The sequence below is a fragment of the Orbicella faveolata genome, unplaced genomic scaffold (genome assembly GCF_042242905.1).
Source record: "Orbicella faveolata isolate gen_17 unplaced genomic scaffold, um_ofav_v1 contig_4, whole genome shotgun sequence".
In the NCBI taxonomy this organism is placed as follows: Eukaryota; Metazoa; Cnidaria; class Anthozoa; order Scleractinia; family Merulinidae; genus Orbicella; species Orbicella faveolata.
In genome coordinates this window covers 11,464,909-11,480,184 of record NW_028301569.1, presented here as the reverse complement: position 1 = coordinate 11,480,184, position 15,276 = coordinate 11,464,909, and the positions used below count along the sequence as shown (strand labels likewise).

General features: G+C 41.6%; 1 protein-coding gene across 1 annotated transcript; it reads right to left on the bottom strand.

The window, feature by feature from the left end:
- Positions 1-511: 511 nt before the first annotated feature.
- On the bottom strand, positions 512-1,450 carry LOC149101423 (uncharacterized). The gene is made up of 2 exons (XM_089275905.1): positions 1,017-1,450; positions 512-806 (listed from the first exon to the last, which is right to left on the bottom strand). The coding sequence occupies exons 1-2, from the start codon at positions 1,448-1,450 to the stop codon at positions 512-514; spliced, it is 729 nt and encodes a 242-aa protein (XP_089132031.1).
- Positions 1,451-15,276: the final 13,826 nt, after the last annotated feature.

The window sequence follows — 15,276 nt, the reverse complement described above, 5'->3', positions numbered from 1 at the left end:
CATGTACGCTAAATTCTTTGTGGAGCTTTGTGTTATCACTCATTCTTTGTGGTTGGTTTGGTCTTGGTTGACATCTTTCTGAAATCTTCTCCAGAAGTCCAAGCTTACATCCCCAGCCCTAACTGGCCTTGACTTTGACCTTAAAAAGTGAATTAGCTAGAAAAATAAGTGTAATGGTCCTGAATGTAGTGTATGGTGGAGCGTGTCCTGAATGTGTTTGGAGATCTACAACAGTTTGTTATGATGTTAAAACAGCTAAACAGGATGCCTTGGTGAGGCTGTAATGACCAGAATCACAGGTGATGAGATTCGTCATTCAATATTGCAAGGTGTAACTGGTTAACATTGTGTTCATCAAAACTCAAGATTGACTGAGGCTTCAGTACAACCTACTTCAATCACACTAATGTACACCAGTGGACTTTTTCTCATTCTCTTAGAGACGGCAGGCAGCTCTGTCAAAAAAATGGTAGACCAAACTGCAAATCTTTAAGCACAGCGCTGTTGATTACTAGCCCTGATAGGCCAGTAATGCTTTAGCAGGGTCTTTTTCCTTTGTTAGAAGATTCCTCATAGTTCTAACTCCACGCTCAACTTCTCCATTTGCTTGGGGAAATCGAGGACTACTTGTGCTATGCTTGAATCCCCATTCCTTGGCAAAGTAAGAGAATTCTGCACTGTCAAACTGAGGACCATTGTCAGATCGCACTTGCTCTGGGATCCCATGTCTTGCAAATATCGACTTAAGTGCTCTAATGACCTCACTTGACTTTGTAGTCTTCTGCATGGCTGCTACTTCGACGTATCTTGAGAAATAGTTTATAACAGTAAGGTAGTCAGCACCTTTCAGCTCGAAGAGGTCTGTGGCTACGATTTGCCAGGGACGGTCAGGTAAGGGTGTCGTGATAAGCAGTTCAGGCTTGTTGTCCCTTTGAAGAGCGCAAACTCTGCATTGTTGCACCAGATCCTGGATTTCTCAGCTGAGTCCTGGCCACCAGACAGAGTTTTTGGCCCACTCATGACACTTAGTGATTCCCTGGTGTCCTTCGTGGATCTTATCCAGTATCTCAAGACGCATGGAAGAAGGGATCACGATCCTGAATGCTTTGAGCAGAATGTTCTGCACCACAGACAGTTCACCCCTGCTTGACCAATAAGGTTTCATTGCATCGTTTAATGAATACTTGTCAGGCCATCCCTCACAGCAGTACACTTTGATCTGCCTGCAGACAGGATCCTCCTCCTGTGCTTCTATGATCACCTGTAATTGTGCATCTGAGGCAGGCAGTGATGAGATCATGCTTCCAATGTGTGCATGCATTTCGTCATCGTCAATTGTTGACTTCACTGTTTGGCTTCGGGGTTGGAGTCTTGAAAGCTCATCGGCTATGTATATCTTCTTTCCAGGAACATGCTTGATCTCCTTGAAGTGGAATCTCATCAGTTGCATTCTAAATCTTTGAATTCTTGGTGGAAGTTGATCCAGTGTGTGAGTACTCAGGAGTGGCACCAGGGGTTTATGGTCTGTTTCCACGGAGATTGATTTTCCCACAATGTACTCCCAGGATCGTCCGCATGCCCATGTGAGCGCTAGGGCTTCTTTTTCGATTTGTGTTTATCTGGTTTCAGTGGGCATCATCGCTCGCGATATGAATGAGACTGGTTGCCAGGAGTTGTCAGGTTGGAGTTGAAGAATTACCCCACCTAGGCCAAAGGATGAAGCGTCAGCTGCCACTTTGGTTTCCTTGTTTGGATCGTACAGAGCCAGTACTGGAGCTCGTGTGAGGTCAGATTTGATCTGCTCAAATGCTTTCTGTTGGTCACTTCCCCATGTCCATTGGTTCCCTTTGTGAAGAAGGTCTCTGATGCTCTTTGTCTTGTCAGTGAGGTGCTCAGAAAACTTGCTTGTAGCTTTTCAGGATCTGCCTCAATTCCACTGAAGCTTATAACATGTCCAAGGAACTTGACTCTGTGCTGAACTGGCATTTGTCTAGGTTGAGTGTCACGCCAGCTTCAACCAGACGCTTGAGTACTGCTTCTAACCTCTGATCATGTTCAGTCTCATCTTTGCCATGGACTAAAACGTCATCTATGTTGGATTCCACGCCATCTAATCCCTGGAGGATCTGACTCATATTCTTCTGGAATTTCTCAGAACCAGAACTGATTCCGAAGGGCAACACATTGAAACAGAAACGGCCCCATGGAGTGATGAATGTTGTCAGTGGTCTTGATTCCCACGCTAGCTTTATCTGCCAGAATCCGGAGTTGGCGTCAAGTTTAGAGAACACTCTGGAACCTGCCAATCTTCCGAGAGTTGTGTCTACTGCTGGAAGTGGATGGTTCTCCCTCTTGATGTACTCATTCAGCTTGCTCAGGTCGACGCAGACCCTGACCTTGCCATTGCTCTTCGGGGTCACCACCATGGGAGCGCACCAATCAGTGGGTTGGTCAACTCTGGATATGACTCCTGTCTCCAACATCCTGTCTGACTCTTCTTTTGTTTTCTGATACAAGGGGAAGGGTACTTTCCTTGGAACTGACACTTGGAAAGGTTTAGCATCCTCTTTGAGTGTGATACAGTAACTGTCCTTCATGACACCTAGTCCTTTGAACAACTTGGGGTACTTGTCTGCTACTTTATTCTTGTAGTCATCACTGCTCAGGCTGTCAAGTCTGCTTATCAGCTTTAGAAGTTCAGCTGGCTTTCTTCCTAGCAAAGGTCGTTCCAAATCTTCTATTACATACACTTGCTCCTTAGCAATCTTGTCTTGCACTTGCAACTCTGCTATGAAAGTTCCTAGACAGCTCAGTTTCTGTTTACATGGTCCCATGAGGAGCCTGGTGGTCCTGCTAAGTGATGGAACTGGTTGCAAACTGTGATACAGGCTGGGTGGAATTACTGTTACATCCGCATCGGTATCCAATTTAAATTCTGCTTGCAGTCCATTCAATGAAACTTTAGCTTTCTGTGAATCTTCTGTACTTCTTTGGGCAGCAGATAGTTCAGTGAGTTCACCTAGGAAGAACTCTCTTTCTTCTTGTCTCCCAGGAAAATTCACTTCACCCACTCTCTTGTCTGATGGAGATCTGCAGGCCTTTGCCCAATGTCCTACTTTGGAGCACTTATTACATTTCAATTCTCTGGCTGGACAGTCTCTTTGGGTGTGGTTGACCCATGCACCTTGAGCATTGTGCTTCAGGAGTCTTCCCATTTTTAGACTTGGGTGGTTTCTTCTTCTTCTTCATATCTTCTTTAGAATCTTTTCCCTTTCCTTTGGACAAACGATCAACATGCACTGGTGGTGGGTCAGATTTGGTTTCCTGTAGGAACGTTTGCTGCTTCTTAACTGTCTCCGACTGCCTGGTTTTTGTAATTGCTTTCTCTAAAGTCAGCTTGGAATCCAGTTGCAGTTGTTCAGAGAGCTTCTTGTCTTTTATCCCTACCACGATTCTATCTTGGATGAGATCGTCTCTTAGTGTTCCAAATTCGCAGTATTCAGCAAGACAATACAAATCTGTTATGAAATTATCCACTGACTCACCATCTTGTTGACTTCTCAGGTTGAACTTGGCTCTTTCAAATATTACATTTCTCTTTACCACAAAATGAGCTTCAAACTTGCCTTTCACCACGTTGTACTGCTTTGCTTCTTCAGTTGTCAATCCAAATGACACTACGATGTTGTCAGCTTCTTCGCCCATCAAATAAATCAAAGTATTCGCTTGGCTCTCGCCGTCCTTTTGGTCGAGTCCAGTCGCTTTTCGAATTCGTTTGAAACGCTTGATCAAATGGGACCATTCTTCGGGTTTGAAGTTGAACTTTTCAGGTGGTGGAACTTGGTAACTTGCCATGGGTATTTGTTGAACCATGGGCTGCTGTACAGCTGCAGCAACTTGTGGTTGTGCGGCTGGTTGTGGGGCGTGAGCGACAGCTTTGTTCGGCTCTTCAACTACTTGAGGTTGTTCAGCTTGAATTCCAGCCTCGTGTGCACCTTGGTCTCCCATATTTCTGTTTTGTCTGATTCTTCTTCAGTTTAAAGGCTATTCGGAACTTCCCGCTGCCACCATGTCGAGTTATCTGGGTTTACGATAGTCTTCAGTGAACAACACATGTTTACTTCAAGACGCCATCTTTAATAACCAACATGCATCTCGCACGTGACTAACTTGAACAATACTTCATGTAAGCTAACACAACAAGCGCTTCTGTAAATCAATGTGGACGCATGCAACTCACAGTTATTTCAAAAAACAAACTCCAAACATCTTTGTAGCACCCTGGATATCCACGGGTGGGAAAAAAATGTCCACTAAAGACCTATGAAGATCACAGCACAGAATATACTGCACCTAATTAGACCAGGTGACAACTATGTCCTAATAAGGAAAAAGAAGCGGAAGTTGCACAGACACCCAAAAAGATAAAAGAGCAAAGCAAGATTTCACGCATAGATGCTGGAAAACAAAAGTTTCAAATCAAAGTTCAGTGTCAAGCGATTACACGCATCACCACACCTCCTCCCAGAGCAAAATGACACCAAGGACACTTACTGGTACAAAAGTGAGCAGGGGAAAATCTGTGGCAAGGTGCATGGTTCCGCTTTGTATGAACTTTGTTCTTCTCAACTACAAAGTTATGAAATGATTTGTTCACTAGAGACCTATGTCCTTGATGTGGTTGGGGGTTCCTGCGAGGGGAAGCCTACCTCTTCGGAGGGCGCTGGTGTCAGGGGTGAATTATGACGAATGCTCTGGCTCACATTTTAAAAACCCTGCAGCAGTGTGAGTCCAACTTTACCCTTCGGGGTAAAGGGTATAGCTCGAGTCAACTCCTTCGGGAGGGTATATGGACAACGAAAGAGCGATGACGACGGGTCTGACCTCCCCATACCAAGCATTTGTTTTTTGTGGACTTGTCATTTCATGTTGTGTTGAAAGAACAAATCATTGGTCCAGCCAAATTATATTCCAACTAGATTTCCATGAATGCAGTGATGAAAGCCTCTACAGCATCTTAGCAGTCAGAAGCCTTCAACCCACTGCAACTCAGCTATGATCAAGTCATAAGTGATGTTTAGGTCACATACATCTGTGGAAATGAAGAACACCAGCAATCTAGCCCAACAAGATGGCATCATTGGCAGGAATCCTTGGGAGTGCAGCAAAGTAAACATAAGAAAGAGTTATACAGGAAAAAATGAAGCAGCTTAGCAAGGATTTACATCTTATGCAAGTCCAGCAAGCTCTGCCATTTCTGATTATCCCCATGAGACTGGCCACATTTTGCTTTGGAACAACTCAAGTTTACTGATTTAGGCTTTTACTGGTACACCCGCAGAGTCATAAGACTTCACTCTAAAAGCACTAACAAAGATGATGGAATCAAAATGTCTAACACATGTGCACCAGGGTAATATACAAGACCAGTACATTCATGGACTATTGAAGAAAGTAGCCAGAAAGTTTAGGATCAAAGCTGAACGTCATGCATCTCCTGATGATTACCAACAGTTAGCAGTTGTAGCATCCCATGTTACTACCTCACAAGACAAAGGATTATGCTTCAATACCCCCGTTTGACCACCATGACAAATAACCATCTTATGAAAAAACAGGAGTGATTACTTACTGATCAGACAGCCATATTCGGCGGTGTCGTTGCTAAGAAGTATTAAGAGAACTTCAAGTCTATTGGTGTCTGAAACACATCCAGCTTGAATTATGCTTGCCAAAACTTCTCCTTTTTGTCTTGTATGTTTCTGTGTAAAATTGCACAGGAAGGCAAGTAGTGTCTGCGTTAAACTTAACATCACCACAAAAACTATTGGTAAAAGGAGTGACCTTTTCAAAAGAAAACATTACCTGCATTGCTGTGCATGTGGGCTAAGTTCTTTGTGAAACTTTGTGTGGTATCACTCATTCTTTGTGGTTGGCTTGGTTTTGGTTGACATCTTTTTTAATTTTCTCCAGAAGTCCAAGCTTACATCCCCAACCCTAACTGCTTGTGACTTTGACCTTAAAAAGTGATTCTATACATTAGTCTGGAGATACTGAGTGAAATAGCCCTGGCTAGAAAAATAAGTAATGGTCCTCAATGCAGTGTATGGTGGAACATGTCCTGAATGTGTTTGGAGATCTACAACAGTTTGTTATAATTTTAAAACAGCTAAACAGGATGCCTTGGTGAGGCTGTAATGACCAGAATCACAGGTGGCGAGATTCGTCATTCAATATTACAAGGTGTAACTGGTTAACATTGTGTTCATCAAAACTCAAGATTAACTGAGCCTTCAGTACAACCTACTTCAATTACACTAGCGTACATCAGTGGACTTTTTCTCATTCTCTTAGAGACTGCAGTCAGCTCTTTCAACCAAATGGTAGACCTCAAACTACAAATCTTTAAGCACATCGCTTCTGTAAAGGAATGTGAATGCATGCAACTCACAGTTATTTCAAAAAACAAACTCCAAAGGTCTTTGTGGCACCCTGGTTATCCACTGGTGGGGAAAAATGTCCACTAAAGACCTATGAAGATCACAGCACAGAATATACTGCACCTAATTAGACCAGGTGAAAACTATGTCCTAATAAGGAAAAAGAAGCGGAAGTTGCACAGACACCCAAAAAGATAAAAGAGCAAAGCAAGATTTGACACATAGATGCTGGAAAACAAAAGTTTCAAATCAAAGTTTACGTCAAGCGATTACATGCATCACCACACCTCCTCCCAGAGAAAAATGACACCAAGGACACTTACTGGTGCAAAAGCAAGCACGAGAAAATCTGTGGCAGGGTGCATGGTTCCACTTTGTATGAACTTTGTTCTTCTCAACTACAAAGTTATGAAATGATTTGTTCACTAGAGACCTATGTCCTTGATGTGGTTGGGGGTTCCTGTGAGGGGAAGCCTACCTCTTCGGAGGGCGCTGGTGTCAGGGGTGAGTTATGACGAATGCTCTGGCTCACATTTTAAAAACCCTGCAGCAGTGTGAGTCCAACTTTACCCTTCGGGGTAAAGGGTATAGCTCGAGTCAACTCCTTCGGGAGGGTATATGGACAACGAAAGAGCGATGACGACGGGTCTGACCTCCCCATACCAAGCATTTGTTTTTCGTGGACTTGTCATTTCATGTTGTGTTGAAAGAACAAATCATTGGTCCAGCCAAATTACATCCCAACTAGATTTCCATGAATGTGGTGATGAAAGCCTCTACAACATCTTAGCAGTCAGAAGCCTTCAACCTACTGCAACCCAGCCATGATCAAGTCATAAGTGATGTTTAGGTCACATACATCTGTGCAAATGAAGAACACCAACAATCTAGCCCAACAAGATGGCATCATTGGCAGGAATCCTTGGGAGTGCAGCAAAGTGAACATAAGGAAGAGTTATGCAAGAAAGAATGAAGTAGCTTGGCAAAGATTTACATATTATGCAATACCAGGAAGCTCTGCCATTTCTGATTATCCCCATGAGACTGGCCACATTTTGCTTTGGAACAACTCAAGTTTACTGATTTAGGCTTTCACTGGTACACCCGCAGAGTCATAAGACTTCACTCTAAAAGCACCAACAAAGATGCTGGAATCAAAATGTCTAAAACATCTGCACCAGGGTAATACAAGACCAGTGCATTCATGGTAGTATTGAAGAAAGTAGGCAGAAAATTTATGATCAAAGCTGATTGTCATGCATCTCCTGATGATTACCAACAGTTAGCAGTTGTAGCATCCCATGTTACTACCTCACAAGACAAAGGATTATGCTTCAGTATCCCGTTTGAACACCGTGACAAATAACCATCTTATGAAAAAACAGGAGTGATTACTTACCAATCAGACAGCCATATTCGGCGGTGTCGTTGCTAAGAAGTATTAAGAGAACTTCAAGTCTATTGGTGTCTGAAACACATCCAGCTTGAATTATGCTTGCCAAAACTTCTCCTTTTTGTCTGGTATGTTTCTGCGTAAAATTGTACAGGAAGGCAAGTAGTGTCTGTGTTAAACTTAACATCACCACAAAAACTATTGGTAAAAGGAGTGACCTTTTCGAAAGAAAACATTACCTGCATTGCTGTGCATGTGGGCTAAGTTCTTTGTGAAACTTTGTGTGGTATCACTCATTCTTTGTGGTTGGCTTGGTTCTTGTTGACATCTTTCTGAAATCTTCTCCAGAAGTCCAAGCTTACATCCCCAACCCTAACTGCTTGTGACTTTGACCTCAAAAAGTGATTCTAAACATTAGTCTGGAGATACCAAGTGAAATAGCCCTGGCTAGAAAAATAAGTAATGGTCCTCAATACAGTGTATGGGGGAACATGTCCTGAATGTGTTTGGAGATCTACAACAGTTTGTTATAATTTTAAAGCAGGTAAACAGGATGCCTTGGTGAGGCTGTAATGACCAGAATCACAGGTGGCGAGATTCGTCATTCAATATTACAAGGTGTAACTGGTTAACATTGTGTTCATCAAAACTCAAGATTAACTGAGGCTTCAGTACAACCTTCTTCAATTACACTAGTGTACACCAGTGGACTTTTTCTCATTCTCTTAGAGACGGCAATCATCTCTGTCAAGAAAATGGTAGACCAAACTGCAAATCTTTAAGCACAGCACTTCTGTAAATGAATGTGGACACATGCAACTCACAGTTATTTCAAAAAACAAACTCTAAACATCTTTGTGGCACCCTGGTTATCCACTGGTGGGAAAAAATGTCCACTAAAGACCTGCGAAGATCACAGCGGAGAATATACTGCACGTAATTGGACGAGGTGAAAACTATGTCCTAATAAGGAAAAAGAAGCGGAAGTTGCACAGACACCCAAAAAAATAAAAGAGCAACGCAAGATTTAACACATAGATGCTGGAAAACAAAAGTTTCAAATCAAAGTTCAGCATCAAGCGATTACACGCATCACCTCACCTCCTCCCAGAGAAAAATGACACCAAGGACACTTATGGGACAAAAGCAAGCTTGGGAAAATCTGTAGGAAGGTGCATGGTTCCACTTTGTGTGATCTTTGTTCTTTTTAACTACAATTGATGAAATGATTTGTTCACTGGAGACCTATGTCCTTGATGTGGTTGGAGGTTCCTGCGAGGGGAAGCCTACCTCTTCGGAGGGCGCTGGTGTCAGGGGTGAGTTATGACGAATGCTCTGGCTCACATTTTAAAAACCCTGCAGCAGTGTGAGTCCAACTTTACCCTTCGGGGTAAAGGGTATAGCTCGAGTCAACTCCTTCGGGAGGGTATATGGACAACGAAAGAGCGATGACGACGGGTCTGACCTCCCCATACCGAGCATTTGTTTTTTGTGGACTTGTCATTTCATGTTGTGTTGAAAGAACAAATCATTGGTCCAGCCAAAATTATATTCCAACTAGATTTCCATGAATGCAGTGATGAAAGCCTTTAGAGCATCTTAACAGTCAGAAGCCTTCAACCCACTGCAACTCAGCCATGATCAAGTCATAAGTGATGTTTAGGTCACATACATCTGTGTGAACGAAGAACACCAGCAATCTAGAGCAACAAGATGGCATCATTGGCAGGAATCCTTGGGAGTGCAGCAAAGTATACGTAAGGAAGAGTTATGCAGGAAAGAATGAAGCATCTTGGCAAGGATTTACATCTTATGCAAGTCCAGGAAGCTCTGCCATTTCTGATTATCCCCATGAGACTGGCCCCATTTTGCTTTGGAACAACTGAAGTTTACTGATTTAGGCTTTCACTGGTACACCTGCAGAGTCATAAGACTTCACTCTAAAAGCACTAACAAAGATGATGGAATCAAAATGTCTAAAACATCTGCACCAGGGTAATAGAAGACCAGTACATTTATGGACTATTGAAGAAAGTAGCCAGAAAGTTTAGGATCAAAGCTGAACGTCATGCATCTCCTGATGATTACCAACAGTTAGCAGTTGTAGCATCCCATGTTACTACCTCACAAGACAAAGGATTATGCTTCAGTACCCCCGTTTCACCACCATGACAAATAACCATCTTATAAAAAAACAGGAGTGATTACTTACCAATCAGACAGCCATATTCGGCGGTGTCATTGCTAAGAAGTATTAAGAGAACTTCAAGTGTATTGGTGTCTGGAACACATCTTGCTTGAATTTTGCTTGCCAAAACTTCTCCTTTTTTTCTTGTATGTTTCTGTGTAAAATTCCACAGGAAGGCTAGGAGTGTCTGCATTAAACTTTGCATCACCACAAAAATTATTTGTAAATGGAGTGACCTTTTCAAAAGAAAACATTAGCTGCATTGCTGTGCATGTGGGCTGAGTTGTTTGTGGAATTTTGTGTGTTATTACTCATTCTTTGTGGTTGGTTTGGTTTTGGTTAACATCTTTCTGAAATCTTCTCCAGAAGTCCAAGCTTACATCCCCAACCCCAACTGCTTGTGACTTTGACCTTAAAAAGTGATTCTAAACATTAGTCTGGAGATACCGAGTGAAATAGCCCTGTTTAGAAAAGTGAGTAATTGTCCTCAATGCACTGTATGGTTGAGCATGTCCTTAACTATTTGGAGATCTACAACAGTTTGTTATAACTTGAAAACAGCTAAACAGGATGCCTTGGTGAGGCTGCAATGACCAGAATCACAGGCGGCAAGGTTTTTCATTCAATATTGCAAGGTGTAACTGGTCAACGTTGTGTACATCAAAACTCAAGATTGACTGAGGCTTCAGTACAACCTACTTCAATTACACTAGTGTGCCCTAGTGGACTTTTGCTCAATCTCTTAGAGATGGTAATCAACTCTGTCAACAAAATGGTAGACTGAAAGAGCAATTACGACGGGTCTGATCTCTCCATTCTGAGGCATGTTTTTTTCATGTACTTGTTGTTTCATGTTGTGTTGAAGGAAGAAATGATTGGTCAAGCCAAATTATATTCCAACTAGATTTCCATGAATGCAGTGATGAAAGCCTTTACAAGATCTTAACAGTCAGCAGCCTTCAATCCAGTTCATGGTAGTCAAAGCAAGATCAAGTCATAAGCGATGTTTAGGTCAGCTTTGTACGAACGAAGGACACCATTAGTCTAGCGAAACAAGATGGCATGATCTTCAGAGTGTAGCAAACTATACATGAGGAAGAGTTTGTGAGCAGAGCAAGAGAGGACAAGAGAGTCTTGATTGCGAGAACAGCCAGGGAGTTAAGCAGAAACAACAGCTTGGAAGGGAGTTCTGGAGAATAGTGCAAGGCAGTGAGGAAAATCTCAGAGAAGAAGAAATGACAAGTTGCAGTAATCAAAAAGGAGAATGGTGGGGTAAGTAAACAAAAAGATGCCTGACTCTAATAGGGCTGAATCAACAATGTGGAGGTATTTGTTACAGAGGGTGTGACGACCCAATTGAAGAGCACAATGTGGAGACAGATAAAATTGGCAAGATGAGCGCGACCCATTTAAGAGAAGCAGAGGTGAGGCCAGTGCTGAAGAAAAATAGTGGAAAGGCACCCAGAAATTGATGGGCACCTCATGATGAGTTGGGAGCTGTAAGTGAAAGGCCAAAAGGTTGGCACAAGACCCACATAAATGGAAGACAATAATGGATGCCCTATTCTCCCATGGGACAGAGGATTAGATGACGAGAAATTGATGAGATCACAACTGGGTTGTAGAAAACAGATAGCAGTGTGGTAGTAAAAGAACTGACAAGATTATTTAACAAGATATGACATGAGCAGGTACCAGACAAATGGAAGAAAGGATGGATACTGAAGCCACTTCAAAAAGATCTGAAGGAGTGTAAAAACTGGCAGGTGTAATGCAGCTAACTGCAGATAGGAAAGTAACGGTGGTAGTCATTAAGAGGATCCAACACTGAGAAGATAGTGCCCTTGAAAAGAAACGAACTGGTTTTTGAAAGCACAGTCAAACAAACATTTATCCTCCACAAAATCATGGAGCAGGTCAATGAATTTTGTCAATGCACTGCCAAGGGCCATGGAGAATCATGAACGCCAGTGGCATCTTTTATAAGAATGGTAAAGATCAGGCACAATGACTTAGAGTGCACAGTACTTGTTGAAGGAGAACAGACAAGATGGCTCAAGATCACCACTGGTGTTTGAAAAGGTTGCATTCATGTCAGGGTCCCTGTTGTTGCTTGAGGTTGACTACATGATTTCAAGAACAACCGAAGCCCAAAGAAATGACTCAAAACAACTCTTAAAGATCTTGATTTTTCTGACAGTATAGTCTTTGCTTCATTAAAGTACAGAGCAAGACTGGCTGGTAGAATATGCAGGAAGAGTGGGACTGAAGCTGAATGGTGGAAACTGGAAAGTGATGAGAGTGAATGAACAGAGAGAAGGCAGAAGATTGAAAATGAGGAAAGTGGAAGACATGAAAGAGTTTGTGTAACTAGGTGCGACTGTGACCAAGGATGGCGGAGGCATGGATGAGATCAAGAAACATCTAAACAAGGCACATTTTTTTTTTCAACCTGACTCACATCTGGAAAACACAGAGTATTGGTTGGAACAGGAGAATTAAACTGTGTAGCCAGTACTTTTGTACGGATGTGAAGACTGGAAAATAACAATAAGGAAAGAGAAGAGGCTGGATAGATTCCATTTGACGTGCCTGACAAAGATCCTAAGAGTATGGTGGCCAAAACTTGTTAGAAGGAGTACCATATCTTAAATAACAGGCATGAAAAGATCAGTCATGAGGTCAAAGGGGAAGATGGAACTGGACTGGACATTTGCTCACATTGAAGAGGAGCCAGAACTGCAATGTGGCAATGGAGCTGTGTCAGCGTGTCGAAGCAAAGAGGAAAGTGGGTGACCAAACAAAACACTTGGGTTTTATCAATTTACAGATGTGCTGATGCTTTGCATCATGATGCTGCATAAAACTGGAGTTGCAAGAATTGCCTCTAGTTACCATGCTGTAGTAGACTTGTTGAGACCTGTTCCTCTGACTCATTTCCTCCGTGACTCTCTGCTTTATACTCAACTTGCAGCTTCCTCTTCCTTGCAGCTTACTAGTGTGTTCCAAATCCCTGACTCATCAATCTCATTTTCAGGTGAAATTCTGTTGAGCAATGGATTAAGTGGAAAGTTTGATTTTCATGCATTTGCAATTTATAAAGCAATTAAAAAGGAAGGTGGCTGTATAATTCAAACTTCAATGGGATGCAAACCTGGGATAATGAGCTTCAGTCACTTAGGGAGGCTGGAAACTGAATTGAATTAGAAAGGAAATACTTCTACATCAAATGAAACAAGACTACCTGAATCAAGAAAAGGTTAGTGTTTTCACTGATAAGCAAAAATTGAGAAAAAGACTAGGCTTCAGTGTGATTCAAACACATGACCTTTGTAATAACCTTGTAAGGGTTGTCAAGATCTTTCCATGTATACATTAAGGTTTCAATTATTTCTTTACCATTGAGAGGCTGAAGTTAACTAGAAACAAGAGGATTGAATGGGATTCAAACCCATGAAGGTTTTCAGAGTCCTCAGGAATTCAAAGCCTTAATTCTTTTCTTCTGAAAAATTGGACAATTTGGTTTTAAAAAATTAATATGCAAACATCTTGTGAAACCAGGAGGTGAATTAAGTTATTATTGAGAAGACCTTGTGAAGTGAAGCAAGATATTCACTAAATGGTAAGTATTGGGAAAAACGTCAGTGAATAAAACACTCTGGAAACCATGTAAAGCATAAAAAATGGTTTATGAAAGTATAGAGAGTGATGGAATATTTCTCTAAGCAGGAAGGGGGCCTGTAAAGTTCAGGCTCCTGTGGGATTCAAACCATTGACCTTTGACTACTCAAGAACTCTCAACAATGTAATTTGTTTTAAGAAATTTGAATATCTTAATTCAAAAAGAAATTTCTTTCACCAAGAGGGAATCAACACATTTATGAGAAGTATTTGAAACTGAAGTCATTTCAGATATGTGAACTCAAGTTTCAGTGGAATTCAAACCCATTACCTTAGCAATTACCTGCAATCTGCAGGGAAGATCAGTATGATTAATTTGCATCTTTCTGATCAAAATTAACGTTATGCATCTTCTAGAAAGTTTGTTCTAGTCCTTTAGTGTACCAGAAATGTCAGCAGGTACCACAAAAAAGAATACAATCCTTGTCCAACCAAGGAAAAGACAGTTTCGAAACCACAGTTACTGACATGATCAGTCATGTTGGACAAGAGGCCTTAAGGTTTCCAGAACCATGTCGTGAAAAGTGAGTCATGCCACACATTGGACAAGCAGACCTCGCTGAATTCTAAACCAGTGTTGGACAAGTCAGGTAAATTACACTCAGCAAGGTACTTATCTATGAAGTAGTTTAAAACTAGGAAAAGTGGAGTGGAACATCAGCCTGTATTTCTTATTAAAGTTTTTAATTATCATAGATTCCATTATCAGAATTCAAGACCATAATGTCAAAAGAATTTGGTGTCATAACTCTAGCTCTGTGTTTCAGTCAATCAAATTAATGAAAAAACCTTTTATGTTTTACATTCCACCTGAAGTGGTCCTTCATGTTCCAATCCATTTTAGTTTTTTTCCTTAGTTCCTGATGGGCAAGCAGACAAGTTTGGTTTTATAGTCAGCTTCAGCTATACAAGATATTAGCTCCATCCACTAAATGCAAGATTTGACTCCGACCACTGATGTAATTGATTACTTGGCGAATTCCAGGAAAAGAATGATTTACTCAGACGAGAAGAGTGGAAACAAGTCAGTAAGAATCTGATGGAGGATGTTGGTCAGTGAAATTTCTTGTGGGTTGGGTGGGGAGGGTTACATAGAGCTCTGGTTGAACCTTAAATCAAATTTCGGCCAGAAGTCAGTGTACTTCTGATTCGGCTTAATTAAATGTAGTTAATGTAGTCAGATTAGTTAGTTGGGACCCAGGTTTGGGATGGCTCCTCCCTTTAGCTTTTTTCATTGGGTTTCTTTTCAGGCTTTTCGGACAAGTTTTGGCCTTGCTTCACAGAACTTCGGCTGAACTTCGACTCTACTTCAACACTACATCTGCTCTACTTTGACACTACATGTACTTCAGCTCTATTTCGGCACAATTTCGGCTCTACTTTGGCATAACTCTTGCTTTAATTTGGCTTTGCTGCATCTCCCTGCTTAGTTGCGCAATACAAAGAAACTAATTGATATGCACAAGTTTCCCTCAATGGCAGTGAGTCTAAGCTCTGTGATTGAGTGAAACTATTTAGACCAAAATCATTTCTTCAAACCATTTTGGCACTGAAGGTTCAACCAGACATTTACT